Source organism: Tamandua tetradactyla, chromosome 1 (genome assembly GCF_023851605.1).
Source record: "Tamandua tetradactyla isolate mTamTet1 chromosome 1, mTamTet1.pri, whole genome shotgun sequence".
Taxonomy (NCBI): Eukaryota; Metazoa; Chordata; class Mammalia; order Pilosa; family Myrmecophagidae; genus Tamandua; species Tamandua tetradactyla.
In genome coordinates, this window is record NC_135327.1 from 40,455,737 (window position 1) to 40,479,406 (window position 23,670).

At 46.3% G+C, this 23,670-nt stretch overlaps 1 protein-coding gene across 7 annotated transcripts in view; it reads right to left on the reverse strand.

Moving 5' to 3' along the window:
- The window catches only part of RIN2 (Ras and Rab interactor 2), a 286,859-nt gene that overhangs the window by 19,019 nt on the left and 244,170 nt on the right, over positions 1–23,670 (reverse strand). For all 7 annotated transcript variants that reach the window (XM_077114814.1, XM_077114813.1, XM_077114810.1 and 4 more), the window contains 4 exons: positions 20,299–20,410; positions 16,779–16,851; positions 11,834–11,925; positions 7,117–8,217 (listed from right to left, as the gene is read on the reverse strand). In XM_077114814.1, coding sequence (XP_076970929.1) covers positions 7,117–8,217; positions 11,834–11,925; positions 16,779–16,851; positions 20,299–20,410 — 1,378 coding nt within the window. The remainder of the gene's footprint in view (positions 1–7,116; positions 8,218–11,833; positions 11,926–16,778; positions 16,852–20,298; positions 20,411–23,670) is intronic.

Below are 23,670 nucleotides of genomic sequence, written 5' to 3' on the forward strand. Positions count from 1 at the left end.
CAAGGTTATAATCATCAGTGATAAGTCATGTGGCTATCAGGCCCCTTCTGATTGATGCGAGGTCACTTCTGTGGCTTTTGTCCCTCAAATCTCAGAGGTCCAGCGTAACCACGAGAAGAGCCTCAGACAACCCTTTCCCCACAGCCCCATGAAACAAACCTCCAAGGCCAAAGGAAAGCCTTGCTGGGGACTGAATCATGCCTCTCGCAAAGAGATGGCTCAGTACTAACCCCTGGCCCAAGGCGTGTGAGCACACATGTTACTGGTTAATGTCAGGGCAAACTGAACTAGAATAGGCCCTAATCCAATGTGGCTGAGGTCCCAATAAAGAGATGGCCAGCCCCTCCCTACATGGGACATCATGTCCAGGGGTGAAGGTCTCCCTGGCAACCTGGGACATGACTCCCAGGACGGGCCTGACCCTGGCATCATGGGATCAACAAAGCCTACCTGACCAAAATGGGGAAAAGAATTATAACAAAGTAAGGCATCAGTGATTAAGAGATCTCAAATAGAGTCGAGAGGTCATTCTGGAGGTTACTCTTATGCAAACTTCAGTGACATACTGCTAATTGCCAAGGTATGTCAAGCTCCAACCAACAGTATTCCTCAAAACCCAAAAGAATACCCAGGCTGTATCTGAGACTCTATAAACGTTTCACTCACTAAGTTTGTTTTTCAGAAACTTAAAATTCCAGATTGTTCCTATACCATTTGAGCCCTGAAACTCAGAGACACCAGTCTCTCCAAAAACATTAACTAATTGCATCTCCCTGTCCCAAAATGTTGCATCTCTTTTCAACATGAAGAAATTAGAACGCTCACTGTCCAAATAGCCCTGAAGATTGGGAGAAGGATCCAATGAGATGGCAGCATCGTAACAAAGAAGATAGGATTTAACAAATGAATGAGACTACCGAATCACTATATTGATATTTCTTGTTAGTCTCTAGTTTATTAGAAGAGCTAGAAGGAAATACCTGCAGTGGTGGAACTGTAATCCACACCACACTTTGAAATTTGTTCTATTTGTTAAACTGAACTTTGGCATTTATCACTTTTTTGTATATATGATATATTTCACAATAAAAAAAAAATGAAAAAAAAAGACAACCAAGCAGGAGGAGCAGAAACCAGAGCAGGAGACAGAGAGAGACAAATGGCCTGGTGACACCCTGATGCAGGATTGTGAGCTTCCAACACTGTGGGACAATCAATTCCTGGTGCTTTCGCCCCGCCGTTCTGCAGTGTCTGTCCCAGCTGCCCTGGACACTAAGACCACCTTCCTGGGAGGGCTAGAAAAAGCTCCTCAGACAAGCTGGTTTCAGTCCTCCTTGCTTTGAGGCTTGACCTTGCTAAGCTTTTGTTTCCTCATCTATAAAAACTAGGACAATAAACAGGGCCTGCCAAGGGCTTAGGAGGATTAAAGGCGATTCCATACGTCAAAGTGCTCTGGACACCATGGAATCCCACCCCAGGGAGGGATTAGCAATCCTTTCTCTGGGCTCCATGAGAGATATATACACATGTGCACTGAATATCTAAAGTTGCTGCTGCTTCCACCAAAACCAGTGGTACACTTTAGCTGTCCCATGCCCAAAGCATGCATCTCCATTCTTACATGAAATGGACGATTCCAGGGACATAGTCAGAAAAGCTGATCTAGCACAGACATCTTCGTGTGACTTATTTTGTGAGGTTACCACCCGTTCCCGTCTGGGAGTGAGGGCTTTGCATCACGTTGCCAACTGCAACCCTGCTAGAACCTTCACGGCGTCATGGGCCAGGGAACCTTGACTCCAGGGCTGTGAGCCTTCTTTTGGTTGATGTAACAGAATGAATCCAATTTTGATGTCCTACAGAAAAAAGTTAATCAACGAAAGATGCCCTCTGGGAAAGGAAAGGAACTCCGTGCTGTGGTCTTCCATCTATTTAAACTCATTTTCTAAAATGCTATCGGCACGCATTTCACGTCGGCGAGAGGCCCCTCTCCAACCCTCTGTAAGCGCACAGGGCGCGAGCTCCTCCCAGCCCGTGAGCTCACCTGGACCACACCAGCACTCAAGAGACTCGAGGTTTGAATCTCAATTTGTCACTGACATGCCTATTTGGCCACATCTCTCAGAACTGTTGTTTATCTAAAAGAGAATGGCTAATAGCTCAGGGCCTTGAACCAAACTCTTTATTAAAAAAATAAAAACAAGTCACACTAGATAGTCAAGTTCAGCCTGCCCTAAATACACATTTTCTGAAATAATGATCTGAACCAAAATAGTTGTGATTGTTTAAACTCTCAGGGAGTCATGTCACACCTCATTTCTTATTCATATTTGGACCCCCTGGGGTACATTTCTCAATCAAAAAATACTGGGGGAGGGGATGTTTGGGGTGTTCTTTTTCATTTTTATTTTTATCTTTATTCTTATGTTTTTTGTTAGAGTAATGAAAATGTTCAAAAATTGATTGTGGTGATGAATGCACAACCATATGATGGATACTGCGAGCCACTGAGTGTACACTTTGGATATAGGGTATGTGAATATATCTCAATAAAATTGCATTAAAAATATGGGGCTACAATCTACTCTATAATGTTTGGAACACAGAGAAATGGATAGATCGATAGAATGATGCAGCAAATGTGAAATGTGGCAACAAGTTAAAATTGTTGGCTCTGGGTATTGGGATGGGGTGGTATGTCGGAATTCTCTATATGGGTTTTGTATTATTTCTGCGACTGTCCTGTAAATTGGAAATTATTTAAAATAAAAAGTTTAAAAGAAAACTTGGGCTACCTAAACTGATGTGCTCTTCAAAATATGTGGGAAATTAATTTAAGGATACTTTTTATTCAAATAATTACATTGCCTTTCAGAGAAAACACATTTTGATTTACAGCAATTAAAGAAAGCAAAACAACATTAACTTGTTTTTCACTAAGGACATTTAGGAATACAAACAGCTGTTTTGTATCACTGTTGACAGTCTGTGATGAATAGTTTCAATGAAATAGAAAATTGGGGATTACTAACTTATTTGAATCTTAGACATTTTGTTTTTCTTGAAACAGGGCTCAAAAACAGAGGGATTTCCCAAAAAGATTGACATCAAATCAGAAATAACAATTCTTTTAACTTGAATCAAATAAAAACATTAACCTCAAACTTGCAACAAGTTCTGCAAATTGGAGAGCTCTCTATGAGAAAATTTGGACTCTCCCATTGGTTCAAAAAGATTGAAGCCAGAATGGTGTGATGTGAAGAATCACCAAGAGGCGTGGGTGTCAAGTAATAACAAGTAATGTCACACCCTTCTCTATACTTTATGATAACGGGTGGGGAAGAGCTGCGGACCAGAGAGACCAGACACAGAGGAGGGCCTGAAAAATGTGTTTGCTTTCTGTTGAAGCATTTGTTTGTTCTTCCATGTCATGACAGACATTTTAAAGGGGAAAAGGGGGAAGTTAGCTGTCCAGAAAATGGAGTGATTAGAGAGATCTGGTTCTCCCATGAGAAGAAGCCCAAGTCTTAACCTCATCAGCTTCATTCTCCATTACTCAGCCAACTAATATTTATTCTAGAACCTCAAAGTGCCAGTGCTTTTGGGTGGAAAAACTCTAAAGGGTAGTCTAAATGGAATGCAAATTTTTCACAAGATGACCCAACCGTTCAGCGTGACTTTTCTGAGATTGGTTGGCTGTTTATCATTTTATACTTGCCTGGAAAGGTAGTGGCATTGGGGTATAGGTAAAGTCGGAGTTGGTAAGAACTATTTGGTTTCCTCACTAGCTTTTCTCTACGCAACCACAGAATCACCTTTGAAGGAGACAGATCAGTATCACCTCCACAGACGGAAGAAATCCCATGCACACGTTCATTTGGTCATTTGTACCAGTGAATGTCTGCTCTAATCCTACTTGGTGAAATGCTTCCTTCTCCTTTCTTCACTTCAGGCACGGACTTTCTGTAAATTCTGGTTCTAAATTAGAATTCCTGTCTCACAGGCCAGAGCTCTCTTTCAGACATGGTGGGAAAGGAGAACAGGGCTGGGGTTTTAAAAGCAGAGTAACTCCACTGGCCTTCTGGAAGAACTTTATGAGCATGAGCAAATCAGGCACCTGTTCTGAACTAGTTTGAGGCTTCAGATTCTAGAGATGCCATTCGATGTGAAAACTATCTGGTGTTCCTCCCAAGAAACGAGATATCGTGGGAATGGGCACATGACCAGAGCAAGAAGATTTGGGCTGAATCCAAGCTCCCAGGTTTATCAGCCTAACCCACTGCAGGCCACTCTACTCATCCTGGTCTCCATTCCTAGGTTTGCGAAACTGGAATAATCCCTAAACAAATCTGCAACGTCACATCGGCCATAAGGCTCAAAGGCAGCACTGCACTAACAAGCCCTTAGCCAACCAGTAAGCCCTTCACTTAGGAATACGTAAAGCATAGACAATTAGTGAAAACAAACTGAAGGAGAAGCGTGGCAGTGTTCTGGAAGGCCACGCCCACTTCAACAGAGAGGCCTTAGTCTCGGCTGCCTCCACACACAGGATTAGCTCACTGTTAAAATTCCCCTTCACTTCTGGGGAAGCTGTAGGGGCCATGAGGAGGAAAAGTATTTAAAATGCAAGAAGCAGTAGAAGAGGGGCAAGGTTAGAAAAACACGGGCTTTGGAATTCAACCAGAACAAAGTTCAAATAACTCATCTGCTCCTTCGTTACCAGCTGGTGGGACCTGGGGACAAATTGCTCCACCTGGTGGACACCTGCCCCTCTCCCCTGGAAGCCAGCGCTGGCTTCAGAGGCACTGAATGTCACAGCTTCCCTTTCTCGTCAGGACTTTAATTCTTTACTTGAAAAAGCTGCAGCTTCTGGGGCAGCACGGCGGGCATTTCAGCATGGTTTTGGCGGGCATTTTCAGCGCGGTTTGGGAAACAATGAGCATTTGGGCAGATGTCCTACCCGAACTACACCATAAGAGGAGCTAGCAGGGGCCACGGTGGCTCAGCAGGCAAGATCGCTTGCCTGCCATGCCAGGGGACCCAGGTTCGATTCCCGGTCCCTGCCCATGTAAAAAAAAAAACAGAAGCTGGCAGAAGAGTTTCCCGGGACTAGAGTGCTTGCAGCAGGGGCAGGGAAGCGTACCATCGTAAGCCTTTCCACGGGGGTTTAGTCGGCGCTGCCCAGCATAGCTGGGGGATGACATCAGCCTCCAGTCCTGCCTCCCCTCAGGCCCAAGAAGAGGAAGCTTCTCCTGCAGGATCAGGGTCTCCCCGGAATATTAATAGTCAGGGCTGTTCCACCACCCGATTGTGGGGAGAGAGGCGGCTCCTGTAGCCATCCTGCCTCTCCCTGCAGACTATTAAAACTCTAAGGCACATCCCAAGGACATCTTCCTCCCATACTCTCATTTCGGCAGCACCCCAGCCCCAGCCAAGTCCAGACCAAGTCAGGCTCCCAGGAACCTCAGGAAGACAAAGCCATCCTGCCTCTCCCTGCAGACTATTAAAACTCTAAGGCACATCCCAAGGACATCTTCCTCCCATACTCTCATTTCGGCAGCACCCCAGCCCCAGCCAAGTCCAGACCAAGTCAGGCTCCCAGGAACCTCAGGAAGACAAACGAGGCTTTGATTCCTTTGTGTGAAAATCAAAGAGTGACTGAGAGGAAAAAAAAATAGGGAAACCAGTCTCTATCACATAATGTTTACTACTTCCACCCAACAGTCCCAATGAGAAAGAAGAAATTTGCTTTTAGCTTTAAGAACTGCCTGGAAATGTTGGTAGTTCTTTGGGCTGTCCTGCCCAGAAACTGAGGTCTCTGAAATGAGCCTTTTAGAGTCAATCTTTTGGAAAAAAAAATATATTCCTTTAAGACTCTCACCCTGGAAAAAAAAGAATGCTTGCCAAATCCAAATTTGTCTTGGCCAAAGTAACTATTAACAATTCAGTCCTTAAATGGGGTTATAAAGAAAAGCATTTCTAACTTACTTAAAAGAATAAGTTAAATATGTTACTAGACTAAAAAAAATGAGTCAAATTCCTATCAAGGGATATCAGAGATGGAACCACAGCATTGTAATGTAATTAATATGACTGAATTATACACTTGAATTTGGTTAAAATGGGAAATTTTGAGTTGTATGTTTGTTACTATGATAAAGTTTAAACAAAAATTTATAGCTGTTGACCCAGAGGGCTAGTCATGCCACATTGAATGAAAAAATAAACAAACAAGTCGCTGAGGGTGGGGGAGGGGAGAAAATACTCCCCACTGGCTGCCCAAAAAACCTCTTGTGTAACCTCCAAATTATGTGACTTAAAGATTCATAATACAAACTTTTCTTTTTCATTTTTCGCTTCCTCCAAAACCATGCCCTTAACAGAACTCTGGCATCAGGAGCTGGCAGGCCATTCTCCACTGCTGGGGAGCACCGCAGGCAAGGGATCCCAGGGAGTAGGGTGGGATCCCAGGGAGGGGGGTGGGCTCCCAGGGAGGGGGGTGGGCTCCCAGGTGTTGACTGTGTCCTCTTGCTGAACTGGTGCTACTTCCACAGGTATGTGAAAACTCCCCCAGCTGCACCCTGAGATCTGTCTCCCCCTGAATGCATGCTCAATCACAATAAGACCACAATAAAGAGTTCACTTCCCAAACAAAACAGAGCCAAACACCCACCGCCCCGCAGGAGACTGCAAAAATCCCTTTCTACCTACCAAGCACAGCCTGCAAGAGAAGCATACTTTCATAAAACACTCAACAGACATCACAAACACAGACCGCCAAACTAGGCAGGCAATGCACCTCCTAGAAGGCAAAGCAGCCCCAGACCCATCCCCAAACAGTCATCCTGCAATTTCAACACTTGGCTTCCTAAAGCATCTCCAAGCCCAGCAGGGAGCAGCTGCCGCAGATGTCAAGTCTGCTTTAAGAAGCTGATTTTTTTTCCCCACTTTTTAATTCGAATGAATGGAGCCAGGGGGTGGAGTGTGCTATTGTTTTGAACTTCTCCGGAGAAAACTTCATCTCAAATCACTAAAGCTGGGTGGCCTCTTCCACCAGGCGACAATACATTTCCTGTGAAAACAAGCAGGATAGGAAACAGACAGAGGGGGACTTACCGATTTGGTCTTCGGGGATCAGCGACTCGATGGGGGGGTCGAGCTCCGAGCTCTGCGACAAGTAGTTCTTGACCTGGGTCATGAACTGCCGGATGGTCTGCAGCATGTCCGTGCTGGACACGTGGCACTCCTTGTTCTCCTGCAGAAAGCTCAGGTAGTCCTGCACCAGGCAGCCGAAGTAGGTGCACTTGTCGCGGGACAGCTCAGCGATGCGCCGGACCATCCGCTTCTCCGGGGTCAGGAAGGAGCTGAACACCCCGCTCATCTTTCTCAGCTGGGACTTGACGAGCTTGGGCAGCACGAAGGAGCTGCTCCGCGTCTTCTTGGACTTGATGGGGGGCGCCATGGTCTCCTGGTCGCTCTCGCCCTCGTCCTCTTCTAGGCTGCTGGTGGTGTCCGCCTCGTAGCTGAAGAGGGGCATGCCGCGGTCCAAGTCCAACGAGTCGGAGGAGGAAGTGGACAGGCTCATGTCGCTCAGCCTCTGCCGGCCTCCATTCCACGGGGGCCGAGACGCAGGGGCGGGAGGCTGGGCCCTTGTGCAATCCGTGCCCTCCCCGGGCGGGGCCCCACCTGGGCTGCCAGCTGCGCCCGCCTCGGGCCCGGGCCCGGCCGAGGCCCTGGCGCCGCCCTCCGCCTCCAGAAAAGACGCCTGCTTCTTCAGCCGGGGTGGGGGCACGGGGGTTGGCTGCGCGCCGAGCCCGGCCCCGCTCCCGGGGGAGCTCGGGCCGGCCGGGTCCGGCCTGTTCGTCCGGGTCCCCGTCCCGGACAGCCGAGGGCTGGCGCGGAGACTGTCAATAGCCGGCGGCGGGGGCCGGGGTGGGGGCGAGCGGGCCCTCTGGGTGCCATTCGCGGTGGGGGTCCTGGCGCCCGGCCGCTTCAGGCCGCCGCCGCCGCCCAGGTCCTCGTTGTGCACTTTCAAGAAGAGAGGGTTAATGAAGCACAGGGCCCGGCCCGCCTGGCCGCGCTCCAGCTCCGAGGGCGTCCTGGGCTTTATGGAATGCACTCCATTGATGAGGCAGCGCGGCCCCGGGGCCGCAGAGGGAGGCCTATGGGGAGGTGGAGGGTTTGGGGGTTTGTTGTCAGCTGGAGAGCTCCAAAAATCTGAAAGTCATTATCAGGGAACACAAGAATGTAAATACAGTATGCTCAGGCCATTCCTTCACAAATTAAGACAAAAAGAAAAGAAAGGAAAAAACTTAAAAACTACACTGCCTCCGGGGGAGGGGTCTTTGGAGGCGGGAGGTGCTGGACTTGGATTTGGGTTCTGTTTTGCTTTGACTGCATCTCCTTTACCAGAAAGGGGGGGAGTGCTGCCAGGCTCAGCTGTGGGCTGGCGGGAAGGCTGTGTGCCATCAAAGCCCCAGGGACATGGCTTGACCAATACACAACTCCAGCCCTTGCACAGGTAATTCAGAAGGAAAAGAGAACTGTAGTTGTCACAGCAGAAGCTTGGAAAAGGTCATCCGTGCTCCTTGCTTTACAAAAGTTGACTGGCAGCACAGCACACCCTTTCCAGCCAGCTCCTCCCAGCGCCCTCTGCGGGGGCAGCTGGCAGCCAAAAGGGTAGGCCCTGCAGTTCCCCTTTAACGGGTAGGTCCAGCAGCTGGGCTTGGGCAAGATTACACAATCTGTTTTGGGGTTTTTACATGCTCAGCATTAAAACCCTGAAAGTAGGAAAAATCCACTCATGCATCCCATCAGCAAAAAGCGACAGCAAACGTACACACATTTGAAGGGTCAGCTCACCCTTCATCTCCAAGGCTCTCTGCCCACCCTGCTGAACCCCATCCCCCGACTCTCCCCACTGTGTAGGGAGGCACCCACTGCTTATTGCAGCTCTGCAGCCTGCCACTTGCACTCCCGTGCAAGTTGAGGGAGGTAGAGGCAGGGATGGGTGTTGTCTCTTATATTTTCCATTTGGAATAGGTTATTCTCTCTTTCTCTCTCACTTTGCCTTGCTGGGTTTGCTTAAAACCTGTTTCTTGGGCGGGCCGCGGTGGCTCAGCGGGCAAAGTGCTTGCCTGCTATGCCGGAGGACCTCGGTTCGATTCCCGGCCCCAGCCCATGTAACAAAAAAAACGGAGAAACAGAATACAATAAAACAAGAAAATGTTTAAAAATGTTTCCCTTTCTTCCTTCCTTCCTTCCTTCTATCCTTCCTTCCTTCTCTCTGTCTTTCCTTTAAAAAAAAAAAAAAAAAAAAAAACAAACAAAAAAAAAACCTGTTTCTTTTCCATGGCTGCTCATGGAGGGGGGCAGAGGCTAAAATCGGGAACCCTGGCCCTGCCTGGTCAGGGCTGCAAACATGGTCCAATGCTGGCATTTGTGGCCCCTGCTCAGGGGCCTTTCCCTCCCCTGCCTTTGTTTCCCTTCCTGGGCTGTGCCCAATGCAAGAAGCACATACAGCTACTGAGCCCTTGAAACAGGTTTGGTGCACCAGAGGAAACAAATGCTAAATCTTATTTAATCTTTGTCAATTTAAATTGTAAAACTGATGCCCATTCAGTTGTGTGGAAAATGTTTAAGTAGGCTTGGAACAACTTGCAGTTATGAATCAACCTTTTCAACTGTAAATTTCAGGAAATATAAAATACAGATTGGTAAATATATTTGATGAAAATTCAGCACCTGATCGTGGTGCCAGTGTAAAATACACACCAAATTTCAAATAATTCATATGGAAAAAAAAGAATGTAAAATATTTTGTCAATAGCTTTTTATATTATACCATGTTGAGATGATAGTATTTCAGATATAGTACATGAAATAAAATATATTACTAAAATTAACTCCACCTGTTTCAGTTGACTTTTCTAAATGCAGCTACTAGAAAACTTTGAAGTATGCATGGGCTCGCATTATATTTCTATGGGCCAGGTCGGGTGTTAGAGGAACTGGTCCCACCCCTTTGGGTCCTCCTTACTCCTCTGTTGCAGTTATAGGACTTCAAGGCATTATCACCCTCAGCTCACATGCAGATATTTCTCCCATATACACTGTGAATTGAGGGAGAGACTACCTTACTAACCTTTGAACCCTTGGCGTGGGGTACAGTGCCTGCCACACAGTAGACCCTCGAGAAATATTTGTCACATGGACAAATAAATGAGGTACAGGATTTTAAAACATGACGTCTATTCACAAAATGAGCAATGTGCAAACTGATAAAGTTGAATATATAAGAGTTCCTCCAGACCAACAGCCACTAGAGCAAGCGATTTTTGTCTTAACCCTTGCGTGGCACAAGTGCCATCCAAGACAACTAGTGAAGTCCTTCAGCCTTGCACGCTGTCTGCCAAACCAGCAGCTCTGGGGAGGAAGGTCCCTAGAGAAGATGGAGACCTGGCTTGCATATTCCAGCAGCCTATAATTTAGGTGATTATAGTAACTTAGATTCCAGAAAATAGTTCAAATATTGCAAACCTGAGTTGCAAGATATGCTGCAATGTACCATTTAAGGGGGGGTATTCATATGGTCCTGATAGTTTTTTTTTTTAACCAGGATTCTCTTTCCCAATCCTGCTACCCAATTGCCTATCAGACAGACCTCAGACAAATGTGGCAATTCCTCTGCAGCAATCTAAGTTTCAAGAGGGCATTTGAAGCTACTGCCTGGCTTCCCCATGAATTATACAGGCTCCTTCGGAAATAGTACCTGTTTTAAAACAAGTTATTTAGATTAAATATGCCAAAGGAAGAACCCAGTTTTTAATTTGCTGGGTCAAGTGTCATGTTTTTTTAGGTTCTAGGAATCCTGGTACTTAAGCTTCAGAATCTTCAACTTCCACTCAAATACTGCGGTCTGGTTGTTAACCTCTCTAAAGACAGATGCTCTGAAATCTCAAGAGAATAATTTCTCTTTCACTGTGGGGGAGTGGGCATTTTTTGCAGAAGTTAAACTCACATGGCTTCCCCAGTGTAATGGGAAAATGAAGGCTAAGCCGGGTGAGTTGTATGCCCCAAATCTTTGGTCAACCACTGTCCATTAGAATTGCAGTGTGGTTAAGGGGCATCAGCAAAGAGGCAGAAAAGGGAAGGATGGGCCCACCTGGCCAGCACAATGACCTATCACAGGATAATGGCCAGGGCCTGGAACATTATGACAGGAATTGAACAATAAGAGAGGAAGTGAGCCAGATGTTTCCCTAGATACTTAGATACTGTCAAATTCCTCAAAGCACAGAAGTGCTGTCAATCCTTGGGTACCCCTTAGAAACAAAACTCCTGTGTGCGAGGCACCGTGGTGACTTTCCCTTTCCATCAAGCATTGCCTTTCCCCAGCACGGGAAGCCTCTGACTGGCACGTGACAGGCATTTTCATTATATTTGGACTTGGATATTTTGGGAAGCCCAAACCCACTTATAGGAGAAGCAAGGGGGACAAGGGGTGGGAATTTGAGGGATACCCAGATAAAATCAGTACCAGTTTGTTCATGTGTTGGCTGAACATCTGACTTGGAAGAAACAATCACAGAAAGTCTAATCCAGGGACCTCATGGACCCAAAAGCTGAGCTTCACCACGGAGGTGGGAGGCTATTTTTTGATGGCAGGAATGCTTATTCTAGCCTTAGCCAGCTTAACATTGGTTCTGACCCATGTATTCTTTTTTTTTTAATTGTCAATAGTGTTTTTATTTATTCCTACAAAAGAAAACCAAGATGGTATCACCATGTATTCATTTTGAGATCAGTCTGGGGAAGGGGAGCACCTACTTACTTAATCCCAGCTGGGCCAGTTCTTCAAGCTGAGCCTCAGTCTTGGCTGTTGAAATGGCATAAGGCAACTTCAAGGTAAATGGCAGAACATCCCTGATTTTTTTAAAAAGAGAAAATGCTTATAATTAAATGTCTTGTTCTACCTAGACATCAAACCATACCCAACCAGAACTTATTTTGACTGGGGATAGAACTGTAGTACTATACTCAGGAAAGGCTGAAAGAAAAGCCCATGCAATTTCAGTATCTGTAGTGGGAACCAAATTTTCCAGTTGGAAAAGTAGCTAAAGTTAATGTCGGAATCTCTGATTCTGCAGAGAGAGAGATGGCCGTGGTGATGGAGGCAGAGATTGAAGGCCAGGAAGCCACCACCAGAACTCAACAGTCTTTGGAGAAATCATGGCCTTGCCAACACCTTGATTTGGGACTTCTAGCCTCCAAAACTGTGAGTCAATAGGTTCTGTTGTTTACGACCAAAAAGAAAAAGAATGCTGACTATGTTGGTAGATCTACTGTACTAATTTGCAAGATGTCCCCCTCTGACTGTTAGGTCCCAACTCCAAATCCTAACCAAGGTTTACTAGCTCATTGCCTCAAACACATCAGGGTTGCAACGAATTTTCGTTGGTTATACTTGATATTGTCCAGCTAGAACCTGCACACTGTCCTTAAATTCTGGAGATGAATCTTTCTCCTGTTGTTGAAGGCAGTGTTTCTCTACCATGCACCCAAAGTTCCTGGGGATCTCATTATACTGCAGATTCTGATTAGTAGGTCTGGGCGGGAGCCCAAGACTGAGCATCTTTGTCAAGCTCCCAGGACGCCCGTGACACTGGGCTCCGGACCTCACATTGAGTAGGAAGACAAGCAAGTCTAGAGCACCTCATGCTGACAGCCCTGCCACGCAGGCTGACAGTACCATGTGCAGACATACAGACATATGCACCGCTGAGACCCAGGCACAGCAGGAAGGAGCCAGGCTGGTCCCGGTAGCCTGCCACCGCCGAGGCATAGAGCTATCGTTGGTAAATGAGACCAAGCACCTGCTCTCTCAAGAAGGGGTAAAGACAGATTTAATAAACGTTGGTTTATTGTCATATTTGAGGGTCAGGACCATGCCCTAAGCTATGGTGAATCCCCCTGGGGCTCAGCATGATGCCTTCTTGATAAAGACAGGGAGAAAGTGATTTTGGGATGAACGAATGAATGTTCAGTGATGACAAGAGTGACTTCCTCATGAAAGAGTTACTTTTCCCATGGTGGTACTGCAGTTACAAAGAATTATTCATTCATCCATGCCACAAATATTTATGATTATTGATGATGTGCCAGGCACTGTTTTGGGTCCTGGGAACAAAACAGACAAAAGTCCCTGCCTGCTTGGAGCCTCATTTCAGTGGACACCTTTAGACATTAAACAGATATGCAATTTATAGAGTCTCTGAGATGGGGTTATGGGAGGTGGGTAAAAATAAAGCACGGAAGGGGGATAAAGATGGGTGAGTATGGGGGTTGGCCAAGGAAGGTTATGGTGAGAGTGAAGATCTAAGGGAGGCCGGGAGTGAGCAAGGAGAAGAACAATATTCCAGGCAGAGGGAGCAGGAGGTGATGCAAAGGCCCTGAGGGGTAAGAGGGTCTGCCAAGGAGGCCACTGTGGCTGGGGTGGAGTAAGTGAGGGACAAAACGTGGAGCTTCTGCTCCATATTTTGACACCAGAAGGTGGCATGAAAATTGCCATGGAGAAGAGTAACTTTACCAAACAACTGGTTGTTTATACAGAAAGATCGGGTACCATTGTAGACTGAACCAGATTAAATTTGGATGACTGGATAATTGTGGAATTCTTAAAGCTGAGGATAATGAATAACAAATTAACAAAGTTTGTTTTTTTTAGCAAAGGACAAAACGAATAAAATTTAATACATCCCTAGACACTCTACTATGTTACTCATATAAATCATGTGCCAGGATTAGGTGGTTCTTTCCTGGGGGTGGGGTGGGGGGAGGGATCAAACCCAGATGGCCTCCTGCTTCCATGCAACCTTTGCCTGTCCCCAAATGTTGTGGGCACATGTCTACTTGAACCTGTTCTAGATGCAGCAGAGGGTCAGTGGGCATTTTTAACAGGAGAGTTAGTCTGATTATAATCTTAAATGAAGATTAATGGGAAATGGAACTTTGCAATGCCATAGTATCACACAAACAGATGCTTGTGTGGCTCTACCAACTTAATTAAAATCTACTTTCGTCTGACAATTTGGGGGAAGAGTGGCATATGACAAAACCTACCTATCTTTATGTAAAGCTTTTTTTCTCCTTCACCTTGCTCAAGGCAGTAGCTGAGACCCAAGCATCACATGGCTGGCTTAATGACAAAGGTGACAGGAAACCACACCTGCCATTTGTTAATGGATGGCTTTAGCTTTGATGTACTAGAAAATGAGATGTTGTACACGAACCCTCCTCCACTGCGCCAGCCAAGGGTGTGGCCCATTCCTTCTCGCACACACACACAAAAGGGGCTACTTCCTTCTCACCTATACAGGTTAAAGAAAGGGGGTCTGATTCTACAACTTGCAGAACCGACAAAATAAAGCCATCGTTTTAGGTAAAAATATTTCATTTCATCACCAGGGTTTCAGTGCCTGCATTGTCTAAATTTTTCTCTTTTTAACTATGCTCTATACGCCATATTTCTACAGGGGAGGAGACTAGAATTATTGAGCAGCTGCCACTGCATTGTAGCAAACACTTTAGCTCATGTTCATTCTGCCTGGGAGGAAGCTATGATGTCCCCTGTGACATAGCTCAGGAGTATATAAGATATGGCAGGGGAAGTACTGCACTTACAGAGCTAAAGAGGGGTGAAGCTAGGATTTGGGCCTCCAAGTCTGTGCAGCTGTACAAATATGGCAGGAAGAATATATCTGCTTTGGCATCAAAGTAAGGCTGGGTCCCAATCCCACATCTGGTATTTATTATTTGAACAATCGTGGGCCAGTCCCTTCCTCTGAGCCTCACGGTCCTCATGATGCCAATTGACAGCGTTGCCATGAGGACTAGAAATAATGTGTGTGTCTACCCAGCCCGGGTATAGAAACCCCCACGATTACAGCTCTCAGTTCCTCTAGCCACTCGTCACTCACAGCATGGTCTGTGCATCGGCAATGTTGGAATCCCCTGGGAACTTGTGAGAAATGCAGAATCCCAGGCCCCTTCCCAGACCTCCTGAATCAGAAGCTGCATTTGAACAAGAGCCCTGAGTGATTCTGGTGCCCCTGCCAGTCTGAAAGGGCCTGCTCTATGCCACACGGATTACCCCGATTTACCAAGCGCTGCTAGGATGCACTTGCTAACTGCATCCTCCGTTGGACTTCCCAACTTGTTCCTTCCTGCTGTGGCAAATTCTATATTTATTGGTCCATGAATTCTCCAAACGGGAGCACAGGTACATTCTGCCTGAAAAGCCGGAGCTGACAATCCAATCATTTTTCTCTATTCAAATATATGTATGTGCTAATAATCAACCTTAAAAATTTCAAAAAAATATTTCACAAAGACCGGATCGAGTCAATGACTGATCATCAAGAGCTACACAGATTCAGGCCAGTGAGTTCCGCAACACAGAGGAAAGGGGGAAATAAAAACTTCAAGGACCACTGCATTTTGAAAAAAACAGGGACATTAATCTCAGGCCTTCCTAATCACAAAATGCCAGGTTGGGGTGTTCCTGCAGATACCTCAAATGCTTTGTAGTTTGCAAAAAGCTTTCATGTGCTTTATCTCCTTTAGTCGTCAGACAGCAGGGACAGCAGGTATTACTGTTTGTGATAAGCCACAGAGAGCAGAGAGCAGATACTATCTCTGCTGGGCTGCCAGATTTTGTTTTGTGGACATAACAGATTTTTACAACAGCACAATTGCCTTTGTGCAAACACTGAAAGAGAGTAAACATTGGCCAACTTCCCCTCTGACCCACGTGTTAACCCTAAAAGCCACTCCCCTGGCCTCACTGGCCTCAAAGGTGAGGTGTCCAGGGGAATGGGTGGAGCTACTGGCCTCAAACCCAGCCAAGTGAGGTGTCCGGGGCAGGGGGTCGGGGAGTATGGGTGGAGCTGCTGCACCAGCCTCATCTCTTAGGCCAGGAGATTTTCCTACACAGGTCCCAGAGATGGCGCCAAACCATGGCAGCCAGGTGGTGACCCCACAGATTTGCTTACAGGGTCTAATTTCTGATGGAACACTAAGTATATTCTTGCTGGTGAGCAGCACAGGATTCACCACCCTTCCTTGGGTCACTGATTATGTGGCTTTGGCTGCTCTGGCACCCTAAGAGTTAATGGACCTGCAGGAGGTAATTAGCAGAACACCTGCTCCAAGGGATCCTGTCATAGATTTCTGAGGCTTCAGGAAACACAATCTAGGACCTATTTTTGAAAATAAGATAAACCAAACCCAAATAAACGCCTCAGCTTAAGTGTGTGCTGGCTGGGAAAAGTGACCTTTGGAAACAACCCCACTAACCCACGTCCATGTGTCCACTCCATTCAGCTATGAAGACCAAAGAGAAAAGCAAATGAGACCAAGCTGAGCTCTGCTCCACAGGAGAAGGCAATGCCAATCCCCATAGTGAGATGAAGCGTTTTGCTTTTTAATCGCTGAAAGGACACTTGATTTGGAAACTGTTATTGCTAGGGGAAAAAAAGAAAAATTTTCCAAAGAAAGCCTTCCCCAACTCACACCCTCTCTGGCACGCATTCACTTTGTGAAGTTGGCCCAGCTTCATGCAGACTCAAACAAGCACTTGAGTTGTGGAAAAGGACAGCTAGGATGGAGCAAGCCTTCTAGCCCCCCTCCATCCTGCCTTGATCAAGAAAGCCCAGGGCTGCCTTTCTTGCTTGCACATACCGGAGGTCTTTGAAATCACAGAGCGGGAGAAGCCTTACCTGCTGATGCAGTAGAAAGCAATGAGCCGGAATAAATCCGCAAAACTGATTCCTGAGCCTTCCAGGGAAAAGGCTGGAAAAGAGAGATTTCGGAAAGCAGCTGAGTCTCCCTGAGTGTGTTCTGAGAAAGGACGGGCCCTCCAGCATCCTGCGTGAGGAGGGCCATTTCAGGGTTCCCGAACAAACTGCTGTGTGCTCATCAGAGTGACTCTGAGAAGGACATAGGCCCGCTGGAGCGGCCAGTAAGGACAACCTGAAGTTCCATCCCTTGACTCACTTGGACACGTGCTTCGTAAACAAACCAGGCCAGACTCTCAAGTTGCACAACTATCTCTTTTGTAAATTTCAGAAAACAGAGCTGGGCGGAGGGCGCGGGGGGCCAGGCTGGAGGAGGGACCAGCAGGACGTGCACCCACCCCCACCCCAAACCTCCTGGGCCGTGGCCTCCCTGTGCACCCTCCTCCTTGCCAAAGCAGGGCAGCTCTGGGGAAGGCACGGAGTGGAAGAGATGCAGCGCTCTGAAGATGATAAAGGGTTCCCATCAATCAGCTTTGGGTTAAATTCAGTATGAAAGATTCTCAAAACCCGCTCGCTTGGGGTGCCTTCCCTGACTACCCACCCCTCCCCCAGGCAAACGCTTCCTCATGGAGAACAGCTGTGCTGCTAAGATGGTGTGCCACTTCGCAGACCTTCGGAAATGGTGGTGCCGAGTGGTTCGACCTCAAGGAACTCATCTGTCCTCCAACCACTCACGCTGCTCTTCTTCCAAAAACATTCCAAATAGCCTCATTTTACGAAGATTTTCTTCTTTCCTCAATCAGATGAGTTTTCCTCCCTTTTGCACCCCTCCCTATCCTCATTCATTTTGCTTATTTTGTGTAAATTTGCTTATTTAATATTTCTGTAGCACTCCCAAAACACACTCATACCACTACAACCCTACACACCTGTCACACACACCCAAACACACTACAATTTAGAGAAGCGTACACATGCACTGACACAGAGAGACAGATACACACACAGACAAAAACAAACACACACGGGTATTGCAATTTAGTGGAATGCACACACAGAAACAAACAAATATGTGCACCACAATTTAGTGAGTTAAGTGGGAGGGAACCATTTATGGGTAGGTAAACTTCCCTGAGCCTCAGTCTTCTCTATGTAAAATGGATGATTAGAGTACTTTTCTCATCTATTTAGAAGAGTAGGAGTGAGAACTGAAATTTCTAAAAAACGAAATAATTAATGTAAATGTATGTTTAGGCAAAGTATCTAGATGTTTTTATAGCGAGACCAGCCTCTCCCAATCCACCACCAATTCCTACAGGAGACAGGCCCTGGTTGGAAGGGACCATCACGCTGGAACTGAGGCAGGTGCTAATTAGTTGTGGCCAGGTTAATCCTTGGCTTAGACTAGTTCTTGAGTCACCCAGAGAGAATTCAGGGAGTGATGAAGAAGAAAGAGTCATTAATGCCCAGCTGTTGCACACAATTGAGAGATAAAATTCTTCTACATGGTACAAGGCGGAGTCCAAATGATTTTGTGCCAGCGATTTCCACATAGAATCAGTTGTCTAAAATAAGGGTTGTCAACCACAGAAGCTTCCTCATCGAAGAGATGTGTCTGGACCTGTGTTTGTCATGACGGGTTTAGTCTTTGTATCTATTTTCATGGCTTTCAAGGTTCCTCTCTGGTTTCCCATTGGCCATTTGTGAAGCACACCTCCTGGTGTCTTGAGGACCAGACAGGCAAGTATATGTTTAAGGAAGGTGAAGGTTCCTGGTGTAGTTTAGTTGGTCTCCAAGGAGCAGAGAGGGGGACACAAGGCAGAGCTTGGTCTCTTGCCAAGATAGGGAGGAAAAACCTTGAGCAGAGAGGGACCTCAGAGAACAAGGAGAAAGCTTTTATCAACACTAACTGTCCTTACAGTTGAAGAGGGAAGGAAGTGGCTTTCACCTGGATTATTGCGGTCAACTTTGGATATTAGAAGGGATTTTAAAACCAGTCAGATCTACCACTTCTCAGCTAGCAGACTTTCAAAAGCCAACTTAGAATTGGCTTTTTTTTTTCTTTAATTTTTTTTTTTATTGAGAAATCTTCACACACATACTTTCTATACCTGGTGCACAGTCAATGGCTCACAACATCATCACATAGTTGTGTAGTCATCACTATGATCATCTTTTAAAACATTTTGCATCACTCCAGAAAAAGAAACAAAAAGAAAAAACTCATGCATACCATACACCTAACTCCTCCCTCTCATTGATCACTAGTGTGTCCATCTAAAAAGGGTGGGTTTTAAATGTATCTTCTGGTTACCTCCTAATGTAAATAAATTGGTACAATTTAGTCGGGTTCAATGACTGCCCATGTATCTTTGCCAGTGGAAGTTTTTCTGTGGCATAAGTGACCTTAGGAGATCCGCAGGGAATACACGGAGGCCCCAGATTAAAAGCTGAACCTGAGGCTAACCACTGGTGGGTTTCACTTCTACCAGAAATGTTTCCTCTTCAGACGTCATTAAAGGTCATTTATTTGGTTCAGCGAGACTGTAAACTCTGGGGCTGAATATAATCCCATCTCTTCCCTTCCAGATGACCTAAATAACTTCAGTTCCTTCAAACACAGGGGCTAGGGCTTGGTTAGATCCAAATTTAGAAGTCCGTGAGAATTCTGATCCCAGCCCTGTCATTGAGACAGAGAAAGGCTTCCAGACTCGCCTCCCCTTGCCTTCACACTCCAGTCCTCTCACCCTCCGTGCCAATCAAAGTCTTCCTCTTTGGTGTGCGGGTCCATCTTCTGGTCCTTCCTGGGACAAGCTGGCAGTACATCAGAACTGTGTTCTTTTTTTTTTAAATTTAAAACTTGGCCTCCTGAGACTTTACATTCCCAGTGACCAAAAAGTAGAAAGCAATCACTAACAGCAGGAGAACAGGCACTGCTGAACATTATTCTCCCTTCAAAACTTCAGCTGGTTATTTTTTCCAAAGGGCTGGATTCTGCCTCCTATTAGCTGCATTTCATAGACAATTGATCAGTGATTGCTGGAGGGAACATAGAGACTCTGGAGTTATTTATTTATGAAGACGTGCAGGCACATGCTTTAGCATCAGACCCTGTAAAAATGCCCCAGCCCTGCCAACCTGCCTTGCAGCTTAGTCACCAGCAAGCCTGGAAACCGAATCAAAGTACCACTTTAACTGGAGAGAGAGAACCAACCTCTATTATGCACATACTCTATGCCAAGCAAGTAAGCTAGACACTTTGTGAATAGTTGTTTTAATTGAGCTGCTAATAGCTCTCTGAGGTTACTATCATCCCATTTTATAGATGAGAAAATCAAGGCTCCTGGACTAGGTTACCTGCCCAATCATTCATTGAATAAGTGATGTCTGGGACACAGACCTTTGTCTGCCCGTTTCAGAGTACAGGGCCCTTCCATGTCCACTCATCCTGGCACCCGAGGCTGCACATCAACCAGGAATAAACCACCCAATGCCCACTTACTGTATGTGCTTTCCTTTATGGCAACTTCCTTGAGTGGGGCTCCGAATTCACAGGGCAGGCGAAGGGAGAGGACTTTCTTCTGCATTTTGGTGGATTTACGAACCAGGAAGATCTAGTGGAGGAAAAGAAATTCAAGCTTTGGAAACATCCAGAAGACTGGAACCTGGACATATGATTTCCCTCACCCTGACTTCCATGAACAGAACTTCCCCTTATTGCTGAACTACCTGGCTCAATGTGGCGCGTCCTAACACAGAAGAAAGGGGCACTTGGGGACCACATCTTAGGGACCATGCCACATACTCCTTTCTCAAAGTAATTTCAAAAGAATTCTGTTTTCCCTTTGACAGAAACGTCTCCATGGGGCTAAGAACTCCATTTAAGTGCATAAGCAAATTCAGCTTGATTACTGTTTCGCTGCTTGTGTTATATATTCTCTAACTCATGTGTTATATGGGCATCTTGGTTGATCGGCAGTCAAATTCCAAACAGAGGTAACCAGGCTAAATGAGAGAGGATGTACTGGGAGATCATTGGCTAATTTGGCTCATGGATATATTTAAAATCAGAGTTTGCATTTGTTGCCAACAGTGAAAAGGCAGAGATTTTTTTCTAACATTAAATCCAGATTTGTAGTTTCTCTTGAAAAATGGATGATGTGGCAAGACTAGGCCTCCAGTCCTGCCTGGCCAAAAAGGGGAATGAACGATCTGCTGGAGCTGAGAAAGGGCTGTTCCACATACAGCAGATGTGTTCTAAGGTTTACCATTGTCAACACGAGACCTGACCCACTTTGTTCTCTGACAGTTCCCTCCAGGTCCTAATACCATCTTCAGACACACATGTTTTAAACCAGCCCAACTCCCAGCACTGATCTCAGGATACCATTCTGGCTTCCTTCAGTGCAGAGGCAAGTATGCCACATGATGTGGTGCAGGCTGCGCACTGAACAACTCCAGAGGCCCCATTCACGGAGACTACAAAATGAATGGTGCCCCCTGCAGTGTGCAGTGTGGTGGCTGAGTCCTGGTTCCCTTCTGTGGTACAGGACCCTGTTCTGTTTCTTTAACTACCTCCTTTCTTCTGCATGTGAACACCTCACTCTCTGCTCCCCTACCTTTCTAGAGTATCATTCTTCTCCCACCTCTCCTTATGTCCAGTTAATAGCTCCTAGGATGCTTTTTTAGGGGAGTAATGGGAATCAAGTATCTGGTGAGGAGTAACACACAAGAAGACCTTTGACTTTTCTTTAAACCCATGGGGCTACGTCCATGGAATTTTCCTAGTAGCCTGTTCTGAGAGTCAACATCTCTGGGATGCCCTAAAACTGAAGCATGTCTCCCAAATAGTACCTGAGGAGTAAGAGCCCAAAGCATGAGAGGGAGGCAGTTGTTGGTTGGTAGAAAGAAAGTCTTGTTCCTTTTTGCAGTTGGGGATCTCCTCAAGCCTGGGTGGTTAGAGGGGCCTTATTTCCTGAATGTCGGTAACCTTACTGTCTTAGATTAAAGGTCAGCAAACTATGGCCCACAGACTGCCTGTTTTTGTAAACAAAGTTTTGTTGGGACACAGCCACACTCATTCATCGCCATATTGTCTGAGCCTGCCTACAATAGTGGGGCTGAGTAGCTGCAGCAGAGACTGTCTGGCCCTCAAAGACCCAACTATTTACTATCTAGTCCTTTGCCAAAAAAGCCTGCTGATTCCTGTCTTGCATTGTAGATAATAAAGGGTGGTGGCACACCAATGTCCTACTTTACTCACGCCACAAGGGCCAGTCTTTCAAGTTTCCCTCTTCCTCATACTTCCAGCCTCCTGCTTGCCCTCTCGTCATCTTTCCTGCCTCTCCTTGTCCACCGTGGCCTCTCCTGACCCACCTTGCTTCTTTCCTTAGCCTGCCGAGCTCATCAGGCTGATCCTGTCCAGAGATGGGAGTGGATGAGAAAACACCCTGCTGGCTGCTTTCCCACATGGGTCTCAGCAGGAATGGACATGCCTGCGCCAGGACGGGGCCCAGAGTGTGGAGGGGAATCATTGCCAAGCAACGCAGCAACTTTGCTCTGCAGAATTTTCTGCAGAAACTTAGGAGCAGACAACTTGATGGGCAGAAAGTGGGGGCCCTCCGAGAGGGGTTTCCAATCTATTGACCAAAACTAAGGACAACAACCCAAGGTGTTGGCCAAGAAATTCTCCATAAAAACGATCAAAGGCTGTGTCTAGTCACCCAGTGCGTGTTGCAACAGAGGTCTCTGTCCTGCCTGCTTCTGTCAGACAAGAAATAAAAAGAGAGACTCACTTTTTTGGGGGGGAGTGCATGGTCTGGGAATTGAACCCGGGTCTCCCGCATGGAAGGTGAGCATTCTACCATTAAGCTACCCATGCACCCCCAGAGGGACACACTTTTGTAAGTCAAAGTGATAACAGGTGGGCTCCAACTGTCAGGAAACTCAAAAGTTTATTTTTGTGCTCAACTGTTATCACCTTCCTCAGGCCAGTTACTGAAAGAATTCTTTCCTTATCTCTCCATCTATTCTTAGTTTGTCTCTTTTGTCATGGGTTCTTCTAAGTCTAATTTTAGTTGTGATTTATTGTGTTTATACTTTTGGGGAAGTAGATATTGTACACATGCAATGTCCAATCGAACTTTCCACGAAGATGGACATGCTGTATATTTGGCGTCATCTGACATAGTAGCCACCAGCCAATGAGCACTTGAAATGTGTCTAGTGTAACTTGAGGAACTGAATTTTAAATTTTATTTGATTGTAATTAATTTAAGTTTAAATAGATACATGGGGTAAGTGGCTACCATATTGGGAAGCATAGGATATACCACTTACGGAATAAAACTTGTTTGACCAACTTCTGTTAAGTTATGGAGTGGGTTTGACAAGGTGGGATGGTGGTCTTGGATGGACAGAAGATGAAAAAACTAAATCGGACTTTGGCCCACGTGGAAAACTACTGAGAAAGCACAAGAAAAAGGATTGCATCGGTGGCCGAGCAGACATGCCTGCGTACACAGAACTCTTGAAGAACTGGGTTCCTAGTTGGCTGGGTGGGTTCTACCAGGCTCAGAAGGCAAAGGAAGGAATAGGGACAATAAGGACCCCAGACCCGACCTGTGCTCATCCTCGAGGACAGGTCTCAAGAGGCCCAGGGTCTGCAACCTGCGCCCCTCCCCATCCGCTCCTGTTGTGTCTCCCTGCGGAGTGCTGGAGTTTCCACGGCAACCAACCGATTAGATGAGGACAGAAAGACTACATGGGAAGGGCTCCATTCCTGGGAGCTGCCTTCTTAGTTTCCAGAAGTTCCCTGCTTTACAACCCAGGAACAAACTGAGAATCACGCTTCCTACAGGCTGGGGAAAACTTT